Source organism: Vombatus ursinus, unplaced genomic scaffold (assembly GCF_900497805.2).
Source record: "Vombatus ursinus unplaced genomic scaffold, bare-nosed wombat genome assembly UNPS02005286.1, whole genome shotgun sequence".
Lineage (NCBI taxonomy): Eukaryota > Metazoa > Chordata > Mammalia > Diprotodontia > Vombatidae > Vombatus > Vombatus ursinus.
Genome location: NW_020945064.1, coordinates 4,563,952 through 4,581,034, shown reverse-complemented (window position 1 = coordinate 4,581,034; position 17,083 = coordinate 4,563,952). Strand labels below are relative to the sequence as shown.

Here is a 17,083-nt window from a genome sequence, read left to right as displayed (position 1 = left end):
GTAATAATCTCTCTGGTGACAGTACTTTCTGAGTTTTTGTAGTCTGGTTCTTAGTCAACAATCAGTCCATCAAAAAGCATTTATTGAAGTGCTTTCTTTGTTTGGGGCACTATGCTCAGCCCTAAGGATACAAAGAAAAAGCTAAACTAACCCCAAGTCCAAGAAGCTAACACTCTAATGGGGAACACAACACATCTACACAAATCATTACATATAAGATAAATAAAAGTCAGTGCAAGGTTACCTTTGAGGGGAAGGCACTAGCAGCTGAGGGGGGAGGGAGGCTAGGGAATGGTCTCCTGCAAGGGGGACCTTGATCATAGTCAGAGATGTTGAGGAGGGGGTGCATCCCACACAGGGGACAAACAATGAAAAGACTCGAAGAAGATGGGTGGTGTGAAGATTAGCATGTAGGTCACTGGCTAGACTTTAGAATATCTGGAGGGAAGTAATGTGTTAAAAGACTGGAAAGATGGGAAGGGGCCAGGTTGTAAAGAGCTTTCAAAACTAAACAGAAAAGTTTGTGATTGATGATAGAGGTAACAGGGGGCCACTGGAGTTTATTCAGTTGGGAGGTAACATAGTAAGATCTACAGTGTAGGAAAATTGCTTTGGCAGCTGTGTGGAAGATAAATTGGTTTGGGGAGAGACCTGAGTCAGGACGACCAATTAAGAGTCTATTGTAACAGTCCAGGTGAGAGGTGATGAAGGCCTGATATAAGTGGTGGCCATAGAAGTGGAGAGAAAAGGACATATGCAACAGCTCTCATTGAGAAAGAAATGACAAGATGTGGCCACTGATTGGTTATGGGATATGGGGTGAGTGAGAGAAAAGAGTTGAGGATGACACCAAGTTTTTGAACTTGGGTGACTAAAAGAATATTGATGTCCTTAAAGGTAAGAAGGAAAGATAATTCTCTTTGGATTCAAAATCTTTGCAGCTGCCTATCTTTTTCAAAAAGGTGTCTTTTTCATAAAGGGCATCTCCTTCTGCCACAATGATGTAACAAATCAGGATGTCAGCAGAGGATATATGGCTAAAATGCAGATTTCCAAAATTACTTTTCATTTTTAATCTACAGCCTTTGTCTGCATTCATTTACAGTAGTAACTGAACTAGGATCCTTTCGGAAGTATCCAACTGTGAGAAATCCTTCATGTTGGCTACATTTTTATGTTACGCATTACTTTTTTTTTTTTTTTTTGGAGGCAGTTGGGGTTAAGTGATTTGCCCAGGGTCACACAGCTAGTACGTGTGAAGTGTTTCGTCTGAGGCCGGATTTGAACTCAGGTCCTCCTGACTTCAGGGCTGGTGCTCTATCCACTATGCCACCTAGCTGCCCCTATGTTACACATTACTGCTATTTAGTAATAAATACTTGGAACTTAAGTTTCTTTCCCACCCCAAGAGCCAACTTTGAAAGTAGCTTATATTTCCTATTCTCTTGTTTAACGTATATCTTAATATCTCAAACTGTGGCCCACACCCATTAATAGATCTACAATGCAATCATTTCTCCCAAGACTTTGGGAATTTATTTTCTTTTCACTGACACAGATAACCAGTGAAGAACCTGAGGATGAACTTTTATCCAAAGCAAGGGGAGAAGATTACAGACTGAAGGTACAAGAGGGCGCAGAGAATAACGATGACATTAAAAATGGAGAACTAGAGGTCAACCAAGAAAGAGGTGGAGAAGGTGTTTCACGTGAAAACCTGGCATCAACTAGTTCACAGGTATTTGGAATGAATAACACTTATTCCTCTTTATAGGACATATGATCTTTCCTACTTGCTGAAAGGAAGGTCAAGGTATAGTAGATTGGAACCTAGTAGTTACATAAGCCCAGTCAGTCAGCTAGCATTTCTTAAGCACCTACTGTGTGCTAGGCTCTGTGCTAAGTGCTGAAGCTACGGAGAAAGGGAAGAGACAGTCCCTGCTCTCAAGTAGTCTGAAGAGACAACATGCAAACAGCTAGGTACAAACATGATACAGACAGGATAAATTGAGAGTTGTCTCAGAGGGAAGGCACTAAGATTAATGAGGATTAGGAAAACCTTCATGCAGAAGGTGGGACTTTAGCTGACACCCAAAGGAAGCCAGGAGGCAGAGATGAGGAGTGGGAGAGTTCCAGGTATGAGAGACAGCCAGTGAAAGGGCTTGGAGTTAGGAGATGGAGGCCAGTGTCAGTGGATCAAAGAGCTTTTCAAAGGGAGTAAAGTGTAAGAAGACTAGAAAGATATGAGGGGGCCAGGTTATAAAGGGATTTGAATGACAGAAGAGTTTATGTTTGATCTCGGAGGTAAGGAAGTGCCACCAGAGTTGACTGAATGGGGGATGATATGGTCAGACCAAAAGGTGATGTTTTAGGCAGATCAATTTGACAGCATAATGGAGGATGAAATGAAGTGGGGAGCTTTGAACAAGGGAGACCAGCCATCAGGCTAGTGTAATAGTCCAGATGGGAAGTGATGAGGGCCTGCACCAGGCTGGTGGCAGTGTCAGAGGAGAAAAGAGGGGTGTAGATGAGAGATTTTATGAAGGTGGAAATGACAGGACGTAGCCATTGATTGGATAGGGGAGGTGAGAGAGTTAGGAGTTGAGGATGGTGGTGCCCCTGATTGTAATAGGGAAGTTAGGAAGAAGGGAGGGTTTGGGGGTGAATAGAATGAGTTCGGTTTTGCATATGTTGTGTTTAAGATATCTGTAAGACATCTAATTCAAGATACCTGCTAGGCAATTGGAAATGTGAAACTAGAGGTCAGCAGAGAGGTTAGGGCTGGATAAATAGATCAGAGACGCATGTGCACAAAGATGATAATTGATAAATTAGCAACTCTTATCTCTATGCACCTGAGGCTCATAATTGATAATGAGAATTGAAACCATGGGAGCTGATGAGATCACCAAATGGAATAGTATAGAGGGAGAAAAGAAGAGGGCTCAGGTCAGAGCCTTGGGGGACCCTACTGTTAGCAGACATGACTTGAATAATAATTAGCAAAGGAGACAGAAGCAGTAGTCAGGTGGGTAGGAGGGGAACCAGGAGAAAGCAGTGTCAAAAACCTACAGTGAAATCAAAGAGAAGAGGGTGATCAACAGTGTCAGAGGTTGCAGAGGTCAAAAAGGTTGAGTATTGAGAAAAAGACATTAGATTTGGCAATCGGGAGATCATTAGTAACTTTGGAGGGAGCAGTCTTGGTTGAGTGATGAGATCAGAAGCCAGACTGCAGAGAGATAAGAGAGTGAGAAGACAGGAAGTGGAGGCATCTGTTATAGATGGCCTTTTTAGCAGTTTAGCCACAAAAGGGAAGAAAGATAGAGGATAGTAGCTAGTGGGGGTGGAAGGATCAAGTCAGGGTTTTTTGAGGATGGGGAGACATTTTAAACATTTTTCAGTTTTCAGTTACAAATGCTCTCCCTTTCTCCACCCCCTCTGTGACCCATTGTGATGGTAAAAAAAATTATAACTGTTATACATATGAAATCATGCAAAACATAATTTCCATATTAGCCATGTTCTCCCCTCCCCCCCAAGAAAGAAAAGGCAAGGAAAAATAAAGGAAAAAAATACGATTTAATTTGCATTCAGAGTCCATCAGTTCACTGGAGGTGGGTAGCATTTTTTATCATGAGTCTTTGGGAGTTTCACTGGGTCATTATATTGATCAGTTAGTAAATCTTTGACAATTGTTTATCTTTACAATGTTGCTGTTACTCTGTAGATTGTTCCCTGGTTCTGCTCACCTCACTTTGTATTAGTTCATATAAGTAAGATTCTTACCTGGAGGTGGGTTGGGGTGGGCAGGGGCAGGGAAGATGTGAGAGAGGGTTTGGAAAAGCCACTGTGGTGAGGGAGATAGTGAATTGATTTAGGCAGGTATAAAAGGATTGCCTTGCCACAGTGAGGGCCCAGTTGGGATTATGTAACATAAACTTGTAGTGGCTCCACTCATCTTGGTTTTGTGATTTTCTTCAGCTTTTTTCAGCAGCATGATGAGGATGGAGCAAAGCACAATCCCCTTGATACCTGAACCTACTGAAAATCTTGCTCTTCCCAACTCCAGCAGTGGATTACTCTTACTATCTGCTGCCTTTGCTCTTACAAACATGCCCTTGAAAGGGAGAAAGCTCACAAAAGTTGCCTTCTTTCTCTCTTTTTTCACCTAGTCTCTTTACTTCCATATTTATTTTTTCCTAAGCATATTCCCATTTGGGGACTTGGGGGCAGAGGCGGGAAGCCTACTCCTACCATATCATATATCATTGAGTTTTCCTATCCATTATCTCCTCAGAAATTGTAATCCTGCTTCTTTGTTGAGGTGACAGCCCTTTCAGTGCACTGGCTCCCTATCTTTTTCTGTGGATCACCATGTTGTTGTTCTTTTGATAGCCTAATCTGAACAACAAGCCACGGAAGAAAAAGAAGAAGAAGAAAAATAAGAAAACCACAATAGGAGAAACTCCGGTATGGTTTGAGTCAAAGCTTGTTTATCATTTTGTCGTTAATTGTTGTTTCCCTTCTTTCCCCTCTGGCTGCTTCTCAAAAGAGTTTTGAAAACATTGATTCCCATTTTTTTTTTTACTCAGCAAGCATTTATTAAGTGCTTACTGTGTGCCAGGCACTGTGCTAAGAATAAAAAAAAAAGGCAAAAACACTATGCCTGCTCTCCAGGGGCTCGCACAAACAACAGTGTATATACAAGATGTATACAGAGTAATTGGAAATTCATCTCCAAGGGTAGGTTGGGGTGTGGGGGCTGGACCAGGAGAGCCCTCCTGTGGAGATGAAAGTTGAGCTTCATCTTAAGGGAAGGCAGAGAAACCAAGTAGGTGGAGATGAGAGAGAGAATGCCCCATACTGGGGACATTCAGAGAAAAGGCACATCGGGTGATGGAGTAGTGTGTGTGAAGAACGTTGAGAAGGTCAGTAGAGTGTGCAGGGGTGGGAGAGGTGAAGGGACGAGGAAAACAGGAGGGTCCGAGGTTGTGAAGGTTTTCAAAGCCAAAAAGGATTTTGTATTGGGCCATGGAGGTGGCAGGGAGCTCCAGGATTTTACTGAGTGGGTCAGAGCTGTGCTGTAGAAAGGTTTTTTTTGGCAGCTGAGTGGAGAGCTTTGGAGTGAGCCATGAGGCAGGGAGACCCACCAGGAGGCTATTGCAGTAATCCACTCGTAAGGGTGAGAGACTGCACCAGTCTGGTGATTAGGTGAGTGGGGAGAAGGGAAAGATTGTGCAGGCATGGGGAAGGTGGTAGTGACGGGGCTTGGCAGCAGATTGTCTCTGTAGAGTGAGTGCAGGAGGAGTTGGGTGATGCTGATGAGTGTAAATAATGTGAGCCCCTGAGGGGAAAGGCTGCACAGTGGTGGTGGGAAGGGAGTCTGGACATGGCAGTGCTGCAGAGGATGGCCAGGGTTCAGTGGCTGGTTGAGGAGGCAAGTTGGTTAATTATTAAGCGTGGATGCATTCCACAGGACACAGTGGAAAGGGATGGGAAAATCTGGAGTGGGACATTTATGGGTGTGGGGCTAAGAGAAGGGCAGTAGGGTTTGGTTAGTAAGCAGTGGGGGTTGAGGAACAGGTTTTCTGGATTCGGAATCACTGAGTTGGGGAGAATTTGAGGAATGAGTGCAAGCACAGTAGCAGGGGGCAGGTGATTAAACTGTTCAGGGCCCTCCCTTGAGATTCAGCCTCCTAGGAGGTGGTGGTGACATGTCCTGTGTGAGGCGCAGGAGGCCTGCTTCACAGTGGGCAGGCAGAGGTGAAGGTATGGCATGGGAGAGTCTAGACAGGAAGCAGGAGCTGGCAGTGAAGGTGCGTCTGCTCTGGGAAATGTCTATGGAACACTGGAAAAGTCTTGGGGCCTGGCTCCCAGGCTGTGAGGCAGTGCTCTGGTAGCAGGCCTCATTAGTAGTATAATTTAGATCATTCTGAAACGAAAAAAAATTGCTTAAGAAGGTTTGTTCTCCTCCTTGTTTCATGTGTTTTTTTTTGAAAATCAAGAATCCTCTTACTCAGCTGCCTCCTTTTTTTTCCTTTTCCAGTCTGTGTTATATAATAGTTGGCCAGCAGTTCTCTGGTGTCCATAGTTCTCTCTGCTCATGTGAACTGTACACCCTCTGTTGTTTACTCTTGAGATTCAGTAGCAAGTAGAAATCATTTATGTGTGTTCAGTTTATTGTCAACAAATGCACTTCAGATTAATGCTCTTGACCCATGGGTTTCTAGGAATGATTCACTCTCCCCTGGCATTACAGTTTTAATTTTATGTTTGTGTAGTCCACATCCCAAACCTGTTTACCTAGTTCTTCCTCTTTAAAAAACAAACAACGAAACAAAAACGCTTGATAACTAATGTGTTGAATGGTTCTCATGATAAAGTTTAAAACAGAATTACTTGGATGGTTCCCCTATCTTGAATCTTTTTGGTGTTTTCAGGAAGATGATGGTCTGGAAGATATTGACAGCATTTTAGAGAAAATTGAAGTTACCAATGGTCTCTCAAATCAGACTCATAGCAGTGTCATCATGGAGAGTCGGCCTCTTCTTTATGTCGAACACAGGTAACGGACTAATGGTGGAGTTTTGTTTTTTTTCCCCATTCAGGCTTTGCTGTAACATAAAGCCCATCTGTTGTTCTAGCAGGGAAAATATTCCTTGGCGAGTGTTAGATTTATTTTGTGTAACTCTTCAAGATGTTTCTTGAAAGATGTTACTATGGAATATGGTTCTTCATTTCAGATCAAATTAATCAACTTTTATTCTTTTATTCTCTTCTATTCCTTATTCTAATACCCTGCTGGCAGAGAGGGCGAATTAAATCACATGGCTCTTAATTTCCAAGTTCTTCTGATGTACTCACTCTCATAGGAAAACAAATAGTTACCCACATGTTTGGGGTGAGTACCTGTTTCATTTGGACTTTTACGAGTTAGCAAACCTCTCTGTTGGCTAGTTCCTGCAGTTATTCTTTAGTCCAGAGTGTCTGGAGACCCTCTGGGCTGTGACCTTAGTGGCTTTTCCTAGAACAGAGGAGGTTTGGTTGGCCCCACATGGTATAGGGGAAAGAACCGTGATCTGGGAGTGAAGATCTTCTCATCAAACCCTGGTTCTGCCATTATGTAGTTGTCTGGACTTCAGCAAGGCATGTAACATTTCCTGAGCCTTCTTTACCCCATCCATAAAGTTGGGAAAGATTTTGATTACACAATTATTTTTTTAAGTACTTTTTAAAAAAATTAGAATGTTGTTGGTATCAGTGGCTTTTACATCACCTGTATTTCCCAATCTGTTCTTCCAAAGCCCCCTCCCAGAGAGTCGTCCCTTATTACAGAGAATAAAGAAAGAGAAGACAATTAGGCAAAACTAACCAGTATATCCCCAATCTGCCATCATATGCAGCGTTCTACATCCCTCCCACCTGTACAGTCGGGGAAATAATATCGCATATCTCCTTTTTGGGGCCAAGCTTGGGCATTATAATTTCACAGCATTTCTTTTTTCTTTTCCTTTCTTTTTTTTCTTTTTTTTCCTTTTTTTTTTTTTTGATGCCTTTTGTTTTGATATCAGTGTTGGGTGTTTTTTGGTTTTTTTTTGAGAGAGTTAGGGGATCCCTCTCCTCCTCCAGCTTAAACCCTCATAAGAAAAATAATTTAGCAAAAATATCTTCAGTCTTTTTTAACTCTGATATGCTAGTTACATCTCATTTGCCTTCATGAATTTCCTTCTGCTTTCCCTGTTCTATATCTCTCACTTCCTTCTGTCTTAGTGCACATCCTCCTGCCTTCCTCTCCCTTGCTCTCTTTGTAAGGGAAGATGTTGGAACAGTGTTGTTGTTTGGCACGACTGCCTTTTCCTCTTTGAACTGTAGGTTCATAACTTATTCCTGCAGCTACTACAGGGCATTTTACATATAGGTTGAGGTGCAAATAGGTAGTTTAACTTACAGAAGTGTGCACGCTGATATTGATCTTTGGACAGTGCTTGGATACAGAACTCAGCTCTCTTCTTCCCTTATTTTCCCGTCTCTCCAGCTTTGAGTAGATGGGTTTGTTTAGCTTACTGTTGTCATCTTAGGGATGCGCTTTGTCCTGCTAGCCTGCCACTGTTTTAAAGATGTGGAAGACATCTTTAATAGTTGGACAGGTGATCTGCTTTTGAGAGGAGCGTCTATCTGCAGGTCACGTACCTCCACAACACAATGCAAGTACCGTAGAAACTGTCATCCTGGTGATTTCCCTGAAGCATGTGCCTAGCCTGACTATATGGCTGGCCCTGCAGAGGGCAGTAGCTCAGACTCCAAAGTGAACAGGATCGCTGATTGTTGACTGTTGGTCATTCTAAGGCCACAGATTCTCAACTGTTCCATTGTTGTTTGGAGTTGGGATAAAAAATTCTCAGTTGTAAAAAAATTTCATTTTTGTTTGTTGTCTTTTCTTTCTAATTCCCTAGACACTTGAATCCAGAGACAGAGTTGAAAAGATATTTTGGAGCTCGAGCTGTCCTTGGAGATCAGAGGTGAGAACAAAGCTTGAAATAAACTGAACTCCTTTAGTAGTATTTAAAACAGCTATTGACGAGAAATCATTGCATTCCATAAGTATGGTATGGATACCAAGGAAGAGTATTCTTTTATTTAATTTTGGAAAAGTAAGTAAAGTTATAGAGAATGGTTGAAATCCTTGGTGTTAGTATATGAAAGTCCTTAGAAGGAGATGGACTTTGCTCTAAACTTCTTTTTGAAGTGAAAATTTGTATCTTTCATTATTTTTTCCCAAATCATGTTTTTAGACTCTGTGTTACTAGTGACTGTTAGGCATTCTGAGACTTGATCACGGTGACCCACATCTGATGCCTAATCTAGTATTACCTGTCATCAATAAAGCATAAAGTGCCCAATGTGAGTACAAGGCTAGTCTTGATGTATTTACTTGGTTAACCTTAGGAGCATTGGCAATTTGAAATTAGATTTAGACCAAAGACTATTAAAAATTAGTAGAAAATTACATCCCGGATGTAGTTTTTTGGTCAAAAACTGAACGAGGCAAATGCTACAGGGTGTCTCAAAAGTCTTAGTGCAGGTTAAGCTTTGATTGTTTATCTGACCCATCTTAGTAGCTTAAAACTGCACCAAAACTTCTGGGGCACCCCATATTTTGTGGTGCTAGAGGAAGTCAGATCAAATACATACGGGGAATCAAATCATGTTTAGATCAGAAAGAACCTCAGAGATCATCTAGTGTACCCTCATTTTACAGACAAGGACACTGAAGCCCAAAGGGGTGACGTGACTCACCCAAGTTCACCCAGACCTTGTCAGGGAGCAGGGCTGGGCTCTGAGCCCAGATTCTCTTATCCCTCATTCCTGGCTCTTTGCTTCACACTTGGCTTCTGTGTTTGACATCAACATTTCACTTGATTTAACCTCTTAAAACTACTTGGGGTTTTCTTCCTACTTCTAAGCTTTACAACACTAGTATCATTTTTAATGGAAACTCTACAGGGAACACAAAGCTTTGGGTCTGTAATGTTGCAACTTGCAGTGTGGAAGAGTTCGTAATTTTTTACGTATTCCCCAGTGATTAGATACCTGAAGGGATTTGTCCCCAAAGATAAAGCACCTTCTACATTTTTTAATCCACAGACCTCGGCAGAGACAGCGTCAGTACCACCGCAGCACCTGGCTGACCACTCCAAAGAGCACCTGGCCCCGCTATAGCAAAACAGGTGGGGGCTTCATCAGGTTATGGTCACGGGGTCTTGTGCTAGCCGTGGTCATTGTCAGGATCGTTCTATACGTTTTCTTTGGGGCCATGCTTGTTCTACGTATTTTTGCAACGTTCCTGCAAGACTCTTTCATGTGCATTATCCCATTTGATCTTCATAGCAGTCCTTTGAGTTTGGCAAGAACCATTATTCCTGTTTTATAGGGGAGGAAATAGACTCATTGAAGTAATTTTCCAGTGGTCATATAGCTAGTGTGTTGGAACAAGCACCCAGCTTTTCTTGTCCAGAGTTTTATCTGCTGCATCATGGGGGGTGGGGGATGCAGGGGATTCAAGGAGGTCCTTGATGTTTTTTGCCAATGGATACATTAGTGTTGGGGAATAAAGAATATTTTGAAGTATACTGGGTATATAGCTATTAAATTTAATAGCTTTTAAAGCAGAAATTTAGGGTTAATCCTAACCCTGTATTTACTTTTTCAAATACCACCTGAAACAAGGTTTTGTTTTTAAAAATTAACTTTTTTTCCTTTGGAATTTTGCAACATAGGAATCAATTTAGTTTCATTTGATATATAGTGAATTTAGCATGCTTGTATAGGAGCTTCATGTCCATGTTTATCCCTAGGACAAGTTATGACTGTGGGCAATTTGTGGGTTTTCTTCCCATTTATCATATCCTCTAAGCTTCTTATATCCTTAGCAAAAAATATCTTTTGTGTGCTGCAGGCAATATCTATAGTATTGGGACGGTTATTTGGTCTTTGTGGGGTCCATGTGATGATAATGTCTTGGATTAAGATATCAAACCAGGGCATCACTTGTGAGGAGATGGGGTTAAAAACTCCAAGCTGTTTCATATGGGCAGGCCAAAGCTGGATTTTTTCAGGTTAGTCAGAAGAATTAGGATTTGTAAATACCAGTTGACAGTTTAATTTGTTTATGAATATTGAACTGTTGACATCCATCCAATACTATCCTTGATAGACCAGGACAGAAGGAGATGCCTTTCCTTGCTCTTCACCAAAAAAGACCTAAAACTCATATAGCTATACCATCCAACCTATCACCCCAGGGCAAAGAGGGTGGTGCTATCTGTGTCCCATTCCATCTTCCTCTTCCATTTGGTTATACTTCTTCCATGACTTCCCCCTTCAAGGCTGTCCTTAGATTAGATGTTCATTTTAGCCTAATGTCACATGGATACAATTTTGAGATGGGAGCATGTATTAAAATGTGAGCATCAGTATTCCCATCCTCCAGCAACCTTGTACACATTGTTTCTAAAGCAATCCAGTGCCATTAGTATTATATTCATGTTTCTGAATCAGACCCATTTGCTGTATTTCAAAATACCACCAATATTGTTGTCTGTTTTTTCTAAAGCAGGTTAAATATGTCTAAGGGAGTAAATTATTCTATACATCTAGACTAAACCAGTTTAAATTAAGTTTGGTAATGTTTCAGGAAAGGATTTAGCTCTGACTTTAACTTTTAGATTTTATCTAAAATGAGCATTAAAATCCTGGAATTTGGAAATTTAGAGTCGAGAATACAGATTAAGGAAAGTTCTGCCAGTGGATTTTAAGTCCTCAAGAAAAAGCAGGCCTCATTAGTTTTTACTAACCATAAAACTATTCCTTGTTGCCGACTTAATACATGTAACTTTGTGAGTGTTGGAGATGCTATAACCCTGCTGAAGCTGGCTAGGATTGGCTTGGTTCACTGATAGACTTTCCACTAATTCTAGGTATTACAATGCGAGTGCTGGAATCAAAAAGGGGAGTTCAGCACTTCACATTTGAACACCACCGAGAGTACCAGCAGGTGCAGTTCCAGTTCCTAAATGCAGTGGAGTCCATGGACCCAAATAATATTGTGGTATGTTTTGAAGAGAGTGTGGCTACTCTGAACGTACAGTCCACCCTATTGGGCCGCTGTCATGTTGTGGTAACACCGTCCGTCCGTCCCCCCCCCCAATGGCCAAAGGGGAGAAAGTAAAGAACAAGCTTTCAGGCCAGTATGAGAAATCAGAAAGTTCCTTTGTGTGAGTCCTTTCAGCTGAGGAAATGGGAAATGATTATATAAATAAGTGTGAGATGACCTTTAAAGACAGGGTCTAGCTACCAGCTGTTCTATTTTTAAACCTTTTCCTTTAGAAGAAAGCAAAGTCATTTATTAGCATTTTAGTAGAACAACTTCCCCATTGAAGTTTTGTGAAACATGTCCAATCTTCTTAAATTTGATAGGAAAATTTGAGACTCAGGACCTTAGTTGAAGTGATATGCATATGTTGTTCAGGATCTGAAGAATTACAAAACTCAAATGAGCAAACTTCTCCCACTCTCAGACCTGTATCACTGTTAAAGATAGATCTCTTTGCAACATGATTTTTTTCTAGACGGGTCTTATAAGCTGATTAGGTGCTAGGTAGGACCATTGAAGCAGAATTGATCAAAATTGAAAATATAACAGTGCCCTGTCCTTGTTTCTTTCCTTCACATGACAGGTTATCATGCTCATAAATACCGGTGGAGAGCCTTGCTTGTAGTGCAGGTGTGCCAGTGAGAAATACAGCCTGGTTTTAAGAACTGTTGGATGCCCAGTTGGCTCTGAGCTCCAGAGGAGCTCCTGGAAATGTATCTATCGACATACTCTGACCCAGGGGTGGGGAACTTGTGGCCTTCTAGGTCTTTGGCTGTGGCCTTTTGACTGAATTTTACAGAATAAATCCTTTTGTTAAGGGAATTTGTTTTGTGAAGTTTGGATTCCGTCAAAGGGCCGCACTTGAAAACCTAAAAGGCCAGATGTGGCCTCGAGGCAGCAGGTTCCCCACCCCTGTGTGACCCCAAAGTTGGTCCAAATCTTGTCTCTGGGAACCTTGTGAATTTAGGGTTTTTGGTAGGATGAAAAGAAGCCCGAATATAACCACACTTATGCTCTAGAGAGGACAAATTTCAGAAGGTTCAGAAAAAGGATAGGTAGAATCCCATGGACAGACATTTTACAAGGGAAGTTGGCCTAGGAGGAATGGAGTTCTCTAAATAAAGTCTAAAAAATGTAGTGAAAAAGAATTTTGATGAGGAAATGGAGGTGTCTGAAGAAATTAATGTAATATATAGATAACACAGTTTCGATTTTTTAGAAGATGTACTCAAGATGGAAGCAAAGGCAGGTAGTAGAAGATGGTTCTAAAATCCTGGAATGATGTTGTAAGAATAGCCTCAGGAGCACTATAGCCCAGAATAAGCTGAGGCTGGCAAGGAAAGCCAAGGATAACAAAAGTTGGGGGGTTTTTTAGTTTAATTTAGTTTTAAACCTATATTGGGAGCAAAAGAATATAGGAGGGTATGTTATAGGACCAGGGTTGATGGAACAATCATAACTGACAACAGAAAGGAGACAGAACTTGCCAACTTTTATTTTACTAAGAAGAAGGATCTTTGGATTAGGAAAGATAAAATGGGTGACAGGAACTTGATATCCACAAGAACTAGTTCGATAGTAGGACATGCCTTTGATTAACTCAGGTGAGTAAGCCTAAAAGAACATTCCAGCTAGTTGAAAGAATTGGCCATTGTGATTGCTGAACCACTGTAAGAGATCTTTGAAGAGTCACATTGTACAAGAATGGCGCATAAGGACTGGAAAAGCTTGGGTTTTGATCCAATTTTTTAAAAAGCAAAGAGAATAGAGTCTGTAGACTATAGGCTATTGAACTGGATTTTTGATTTGTGGCAAAATTTTAGTACTTACTATTGAAACGGTGGTTAGCCTCTTGAAAAGAAACATTATGAAGCAACAGCATGACTTCATTAGAACAGGTCAGGTCCATCTATCTTTGTTTCCTTTTTTGGCACGGTTACTAACCTGGCATATCAAGGCAGTATTGTAGGGATAGTTTACTTAGATTTTAGCCAGGTCTTGTAGGAAAGATGGAGCAGTGGGGCTAAAAGACAGCACAATTAGGTGAATTCAGAACAGGCTGAATGGCTGAACCAAAAGAGTAGCATGAATAGCTCAATTTCAGCTTGGGGAAGGTCTCCAATGAAGACTTCCAGATTGTCATGGTTGGCCCTGTGCTGGTTAACATTTTTATCAGTGACTTGAATAAAGATATAAATGGCATACTTCTCAAATTTGCAAGTGAGACACAGCACTAGGAGGCATAGGTAACACACCGCATGATAGATTAATCTAAAAAAAATCTTGACAGCCTGCAACTTTGCACCAATAAAGTCTTATGAGAAGAAATTTAATAAGAATAAAATAAAGTCTTATATTAAAAAATCAACAAGAACAAGGTAGGAGAAATGTAATAATCTCGGAGTTTGAAACAGCTGTGTGAGTTTTAGTGCACTGAAAGCTCAGCATGAAACAGTGGTGTGATATGACAGCCAAAAGCCTAACATAATCTTTGATGGCGTTGAGACAGAATGTCTGGGGCTGAGGACGTGATAGTTCTCTGATCAGATGGTGTCTGTAATGTTGTATTCAACTCTGAGCATCACATTTTAGGAGGGACGTTATCTGATAAACTGGAAAGCATCCAAAAGAGGGTAATCCATTTGTGGTGAAGGGCCTTGAAATTGTTACATGTGAGGATCATTTGGAGGAGCTTGGGATACTTAGCCCCAAGAAGAGAAGTCTTGCTTGAAACATGTTAGCTTTATTCAGATGTTTGAAAAACTGTTAGATAGAAGAGATAGTAAACCACCTTCTTGGCCACAAAGGTCAGAGCCAGGAGGAGACTATAAGCTGTGCCCCGTGAGAGGGGTCATCAGGCAAAGGTTGGGTGACCGCTTGTTGGGTGTGTTGGAGAGGGGATGCTTGTTCAGATGTGGGTTGGCCTAGATTGCCTTTGTAGTCTCTTCCCACTTAGAGATTCTGTGATTATCCTCTCAACACCAGGGCAGGACACCAAGTCCTCTTCTGGCGTATAAACTGATATGTACATGATGGAGAGGGGAAAACTATCAGATATTTTTTGAGTTCCAAATGAATTCCCTTATGTGAGAAAGTTTAAACGTGCTGTAAAAGAAATATGAATCAATTGAGTGCTTTTATGTTATTTGTACACTCAAAGGCTTAATTTCCAAAGGACAGTTGCATTAAACATTATGTGTTTGATGTCATAGTCAACCATCTCTTTTCCCCTGTATTTTCAGCTGCTGCTGCAGGGAAACCCTTATCACATAGACTCGCTACTACAGCTCAGTGATGTATGTCGACTCCAGGAGGATCAGGAGATGGCTCGTGATCTTATAGGTAAAAGTTAGCAATAACTAGGACAGCTGTCACCTTGTGGGGGCAGAGGAAGATTGTAAGTTTTTATTCCTGGCTTGGTGTGCAAAAAATCCATCTTTTCTCTTGCTTTTAAGAGCATTTCAGTGGCAAGATAGGTGGGTTCTAAATCTATAGCTTTGTTAGATGTCAGGCAGTGCTGATTATTTTTGCCAACATGGAACAACAGGATAAGGTCCCCTTATTCTTGAGCTACTAGTTATTAGCACTTTAAATGAAATCATTGAATCAAATAAAATATCATTCCTTAAGAAACCTAATCCTGTCAGTCTCTCAAGTTGTCACCCTATATCTAGCCTTGTTTTCACTGCCAGACTCCTAAAAAATAGTTTGTACTCATTGCATCTACTCATCCCTATTCTCTTTTGAACTCCATGTGATCTGGCTTCCATCCCACCACTGTACTGAAACTGCTTTCTCAAAGGTTATTTGTGGTCTTTTCACTGTTTAATTCCGCAGTCCTCTTTCAATCCTCTTCTTCACTGAAACTTGAACGCCAGTTACCACCATACCTTATGGATAAGTTTTTCTTTCTTGACTTCTGTGACATTGCCCTCTTGATTTTCCTCCTGCCTGTCTGACTATTCCTTCTCAGTCTCCTTGGCTTGATTAGCAGGCATCTCGTGCCCCATAACCATGAGTGAATCGCCTCTGGCTCGGTCCTCAGCCATTTTCTCTCTTTATGTTTTCAGTGATCTTATTTATTCCAGTGGATTTGGTTATTATCTCTATGTAGATGACTCCCAAATTTCTTTTCTTTCTTTTTTTTTTTTGGGTGAGGCAGTTGGAATTAAGTGACTTGCCCAGGGTCACACAGCTATAAGTATCAAGTGTCTGAGGCCGGATTTGAACTCAGGTCCTTCCAACTCCAAGGTGGGAGCTCTCTGTACTGCGCCACTTACCTGTCCCCCAAATTTCTTTATGCAGCTCCTAATATCTCTCCTTATCTCCGGCCCTATATCTCAGTGCCTACTGAACATCTCCACTTTGATGTCCTGTCAGCAACTCAAATTCAACATGTCTGAGAAAAAACTCATCATCGTTTCTCCTAAATATTCCCTTCTTCTGGACTTCCTTATTTCTGTTGAGAGTGCTGCTGGTCCTCCCATGAGACGCACACACACCAATCCATTGCCATGGCCCGTTCAGTCTTCACAAATTCTGTTATGTCCGTTCCCTTCTGTTCACTAACATAACCTCCGCCTTAGTTCAAGCCTTCCTTTCTCTTTCCTGGTTTGTTGTAATAACTCCTAAATGTCTTCATTCTCTACCCTTTTCAAATCCGTCTTCCACATACCTTCCAAAGTAATCTTTCCCGAAGCATAGGTCAGTTTGTATCTCAAAAACTTTCATTGGCTTTCTTTTGCCTCCAGGATAAAAGTCAAACTCCTTAGCCTGGCATTAAAAGCCCTCCGTGCTCTGGCACCTCCATAACTCTCCAGCCTTGGAATACAGCATTCCAGTCAAACTGGAGCGCTCGCTGTTTCCTTAACCCTGCAGTCAGTCTTCTGTCACATGACAGTCTGCGTGCCTGGAATGCGCTTCCTCCTCCTCTCCACCTGTCAGAATCCTTTCTTCCAGCTCAGTTGTGATGTCAGCTCCTCCATGAAGCCTCCTCTTTATCCCTTAAGTAGCTAGTGTTTTTCTCTCTCCTCAATAATACTCAATTATCATTGAATAAGAGTAGAAAGAATATTGTACTTAATCTGTGGAGTGTTTTCTCCAGTTCAGCTTCTTGACAGCTGGGACAGTTTTCCTTTGCAGCACCTAGTACAGTGCTTTGCACAAAACAGTGACTTAACAGATGTTAAATTGAATTTAAGTTTAATTGCCTTAGTCACACCAAGGGAATTGAATTGATGAATCCCACTGGGTTTTACCATCATAAAATGAGTACCAAAAAAGTCCCGTCTTAGTGTCACTAGCAAGTCAGGGATGTAAGACACAGGCATCTTGGTTTTCTAGCTCCTGATTATACATTGTGGTAGCTTGCAAAATTTTACTCGTGTGTGTGTGTGTGTGTGTGTGTGTGTGTGTGTGTGTGTGTGTGTG

At 41.4% G+C, this 17,083-nt stretch overlaps 1 protein-coding gene across 1 annotated transcript in view; it reads left to right on the top strand.

Annotated features, from left to right (window-relative positions):
- The window catches only part of TCF25 (transcription factor 25), a 45,167-nt gene that overhangs the window by 5,755 nt on the left and 22,329 nt on the right, over nucleotides 1–17,083 (top strand). Inside the window, exons 2-8 of the mRNA XM_027846471.1 lie at nucleotides 1,559–1,738; nucleotides 4,396–4,470; nucleotides 6,441–6,565; nucleotides 8,454–8,519; nucleotides 9,646–9,728; nucleotides 11,478–11,608; nucleotides 14,896–14,995. Of these exons, the coding sequence (XP_027702272.1) occupies nucleotides 1,559–1,738; nucleotides 4,396–4,470; nucleotides 6,441–6,565; nucleotides 8,454–8,519; nucleotides 9,646–9,728; nucleotides 11,478–11,608; nucleotides 14,896–14,995 (760 nt within the window). The remainder of the gene's footprint in view (nucleotides 1–1,558; nucleotides 1,739–4,395; nucleotides 4,471–6,440; nucleotides 6,566–8,453; nucleotides 8,520–9,645; nucleotides 9,729–11,477; nucleotides 11,609–14,895; nucleotides 14,996–17,083) is intronic.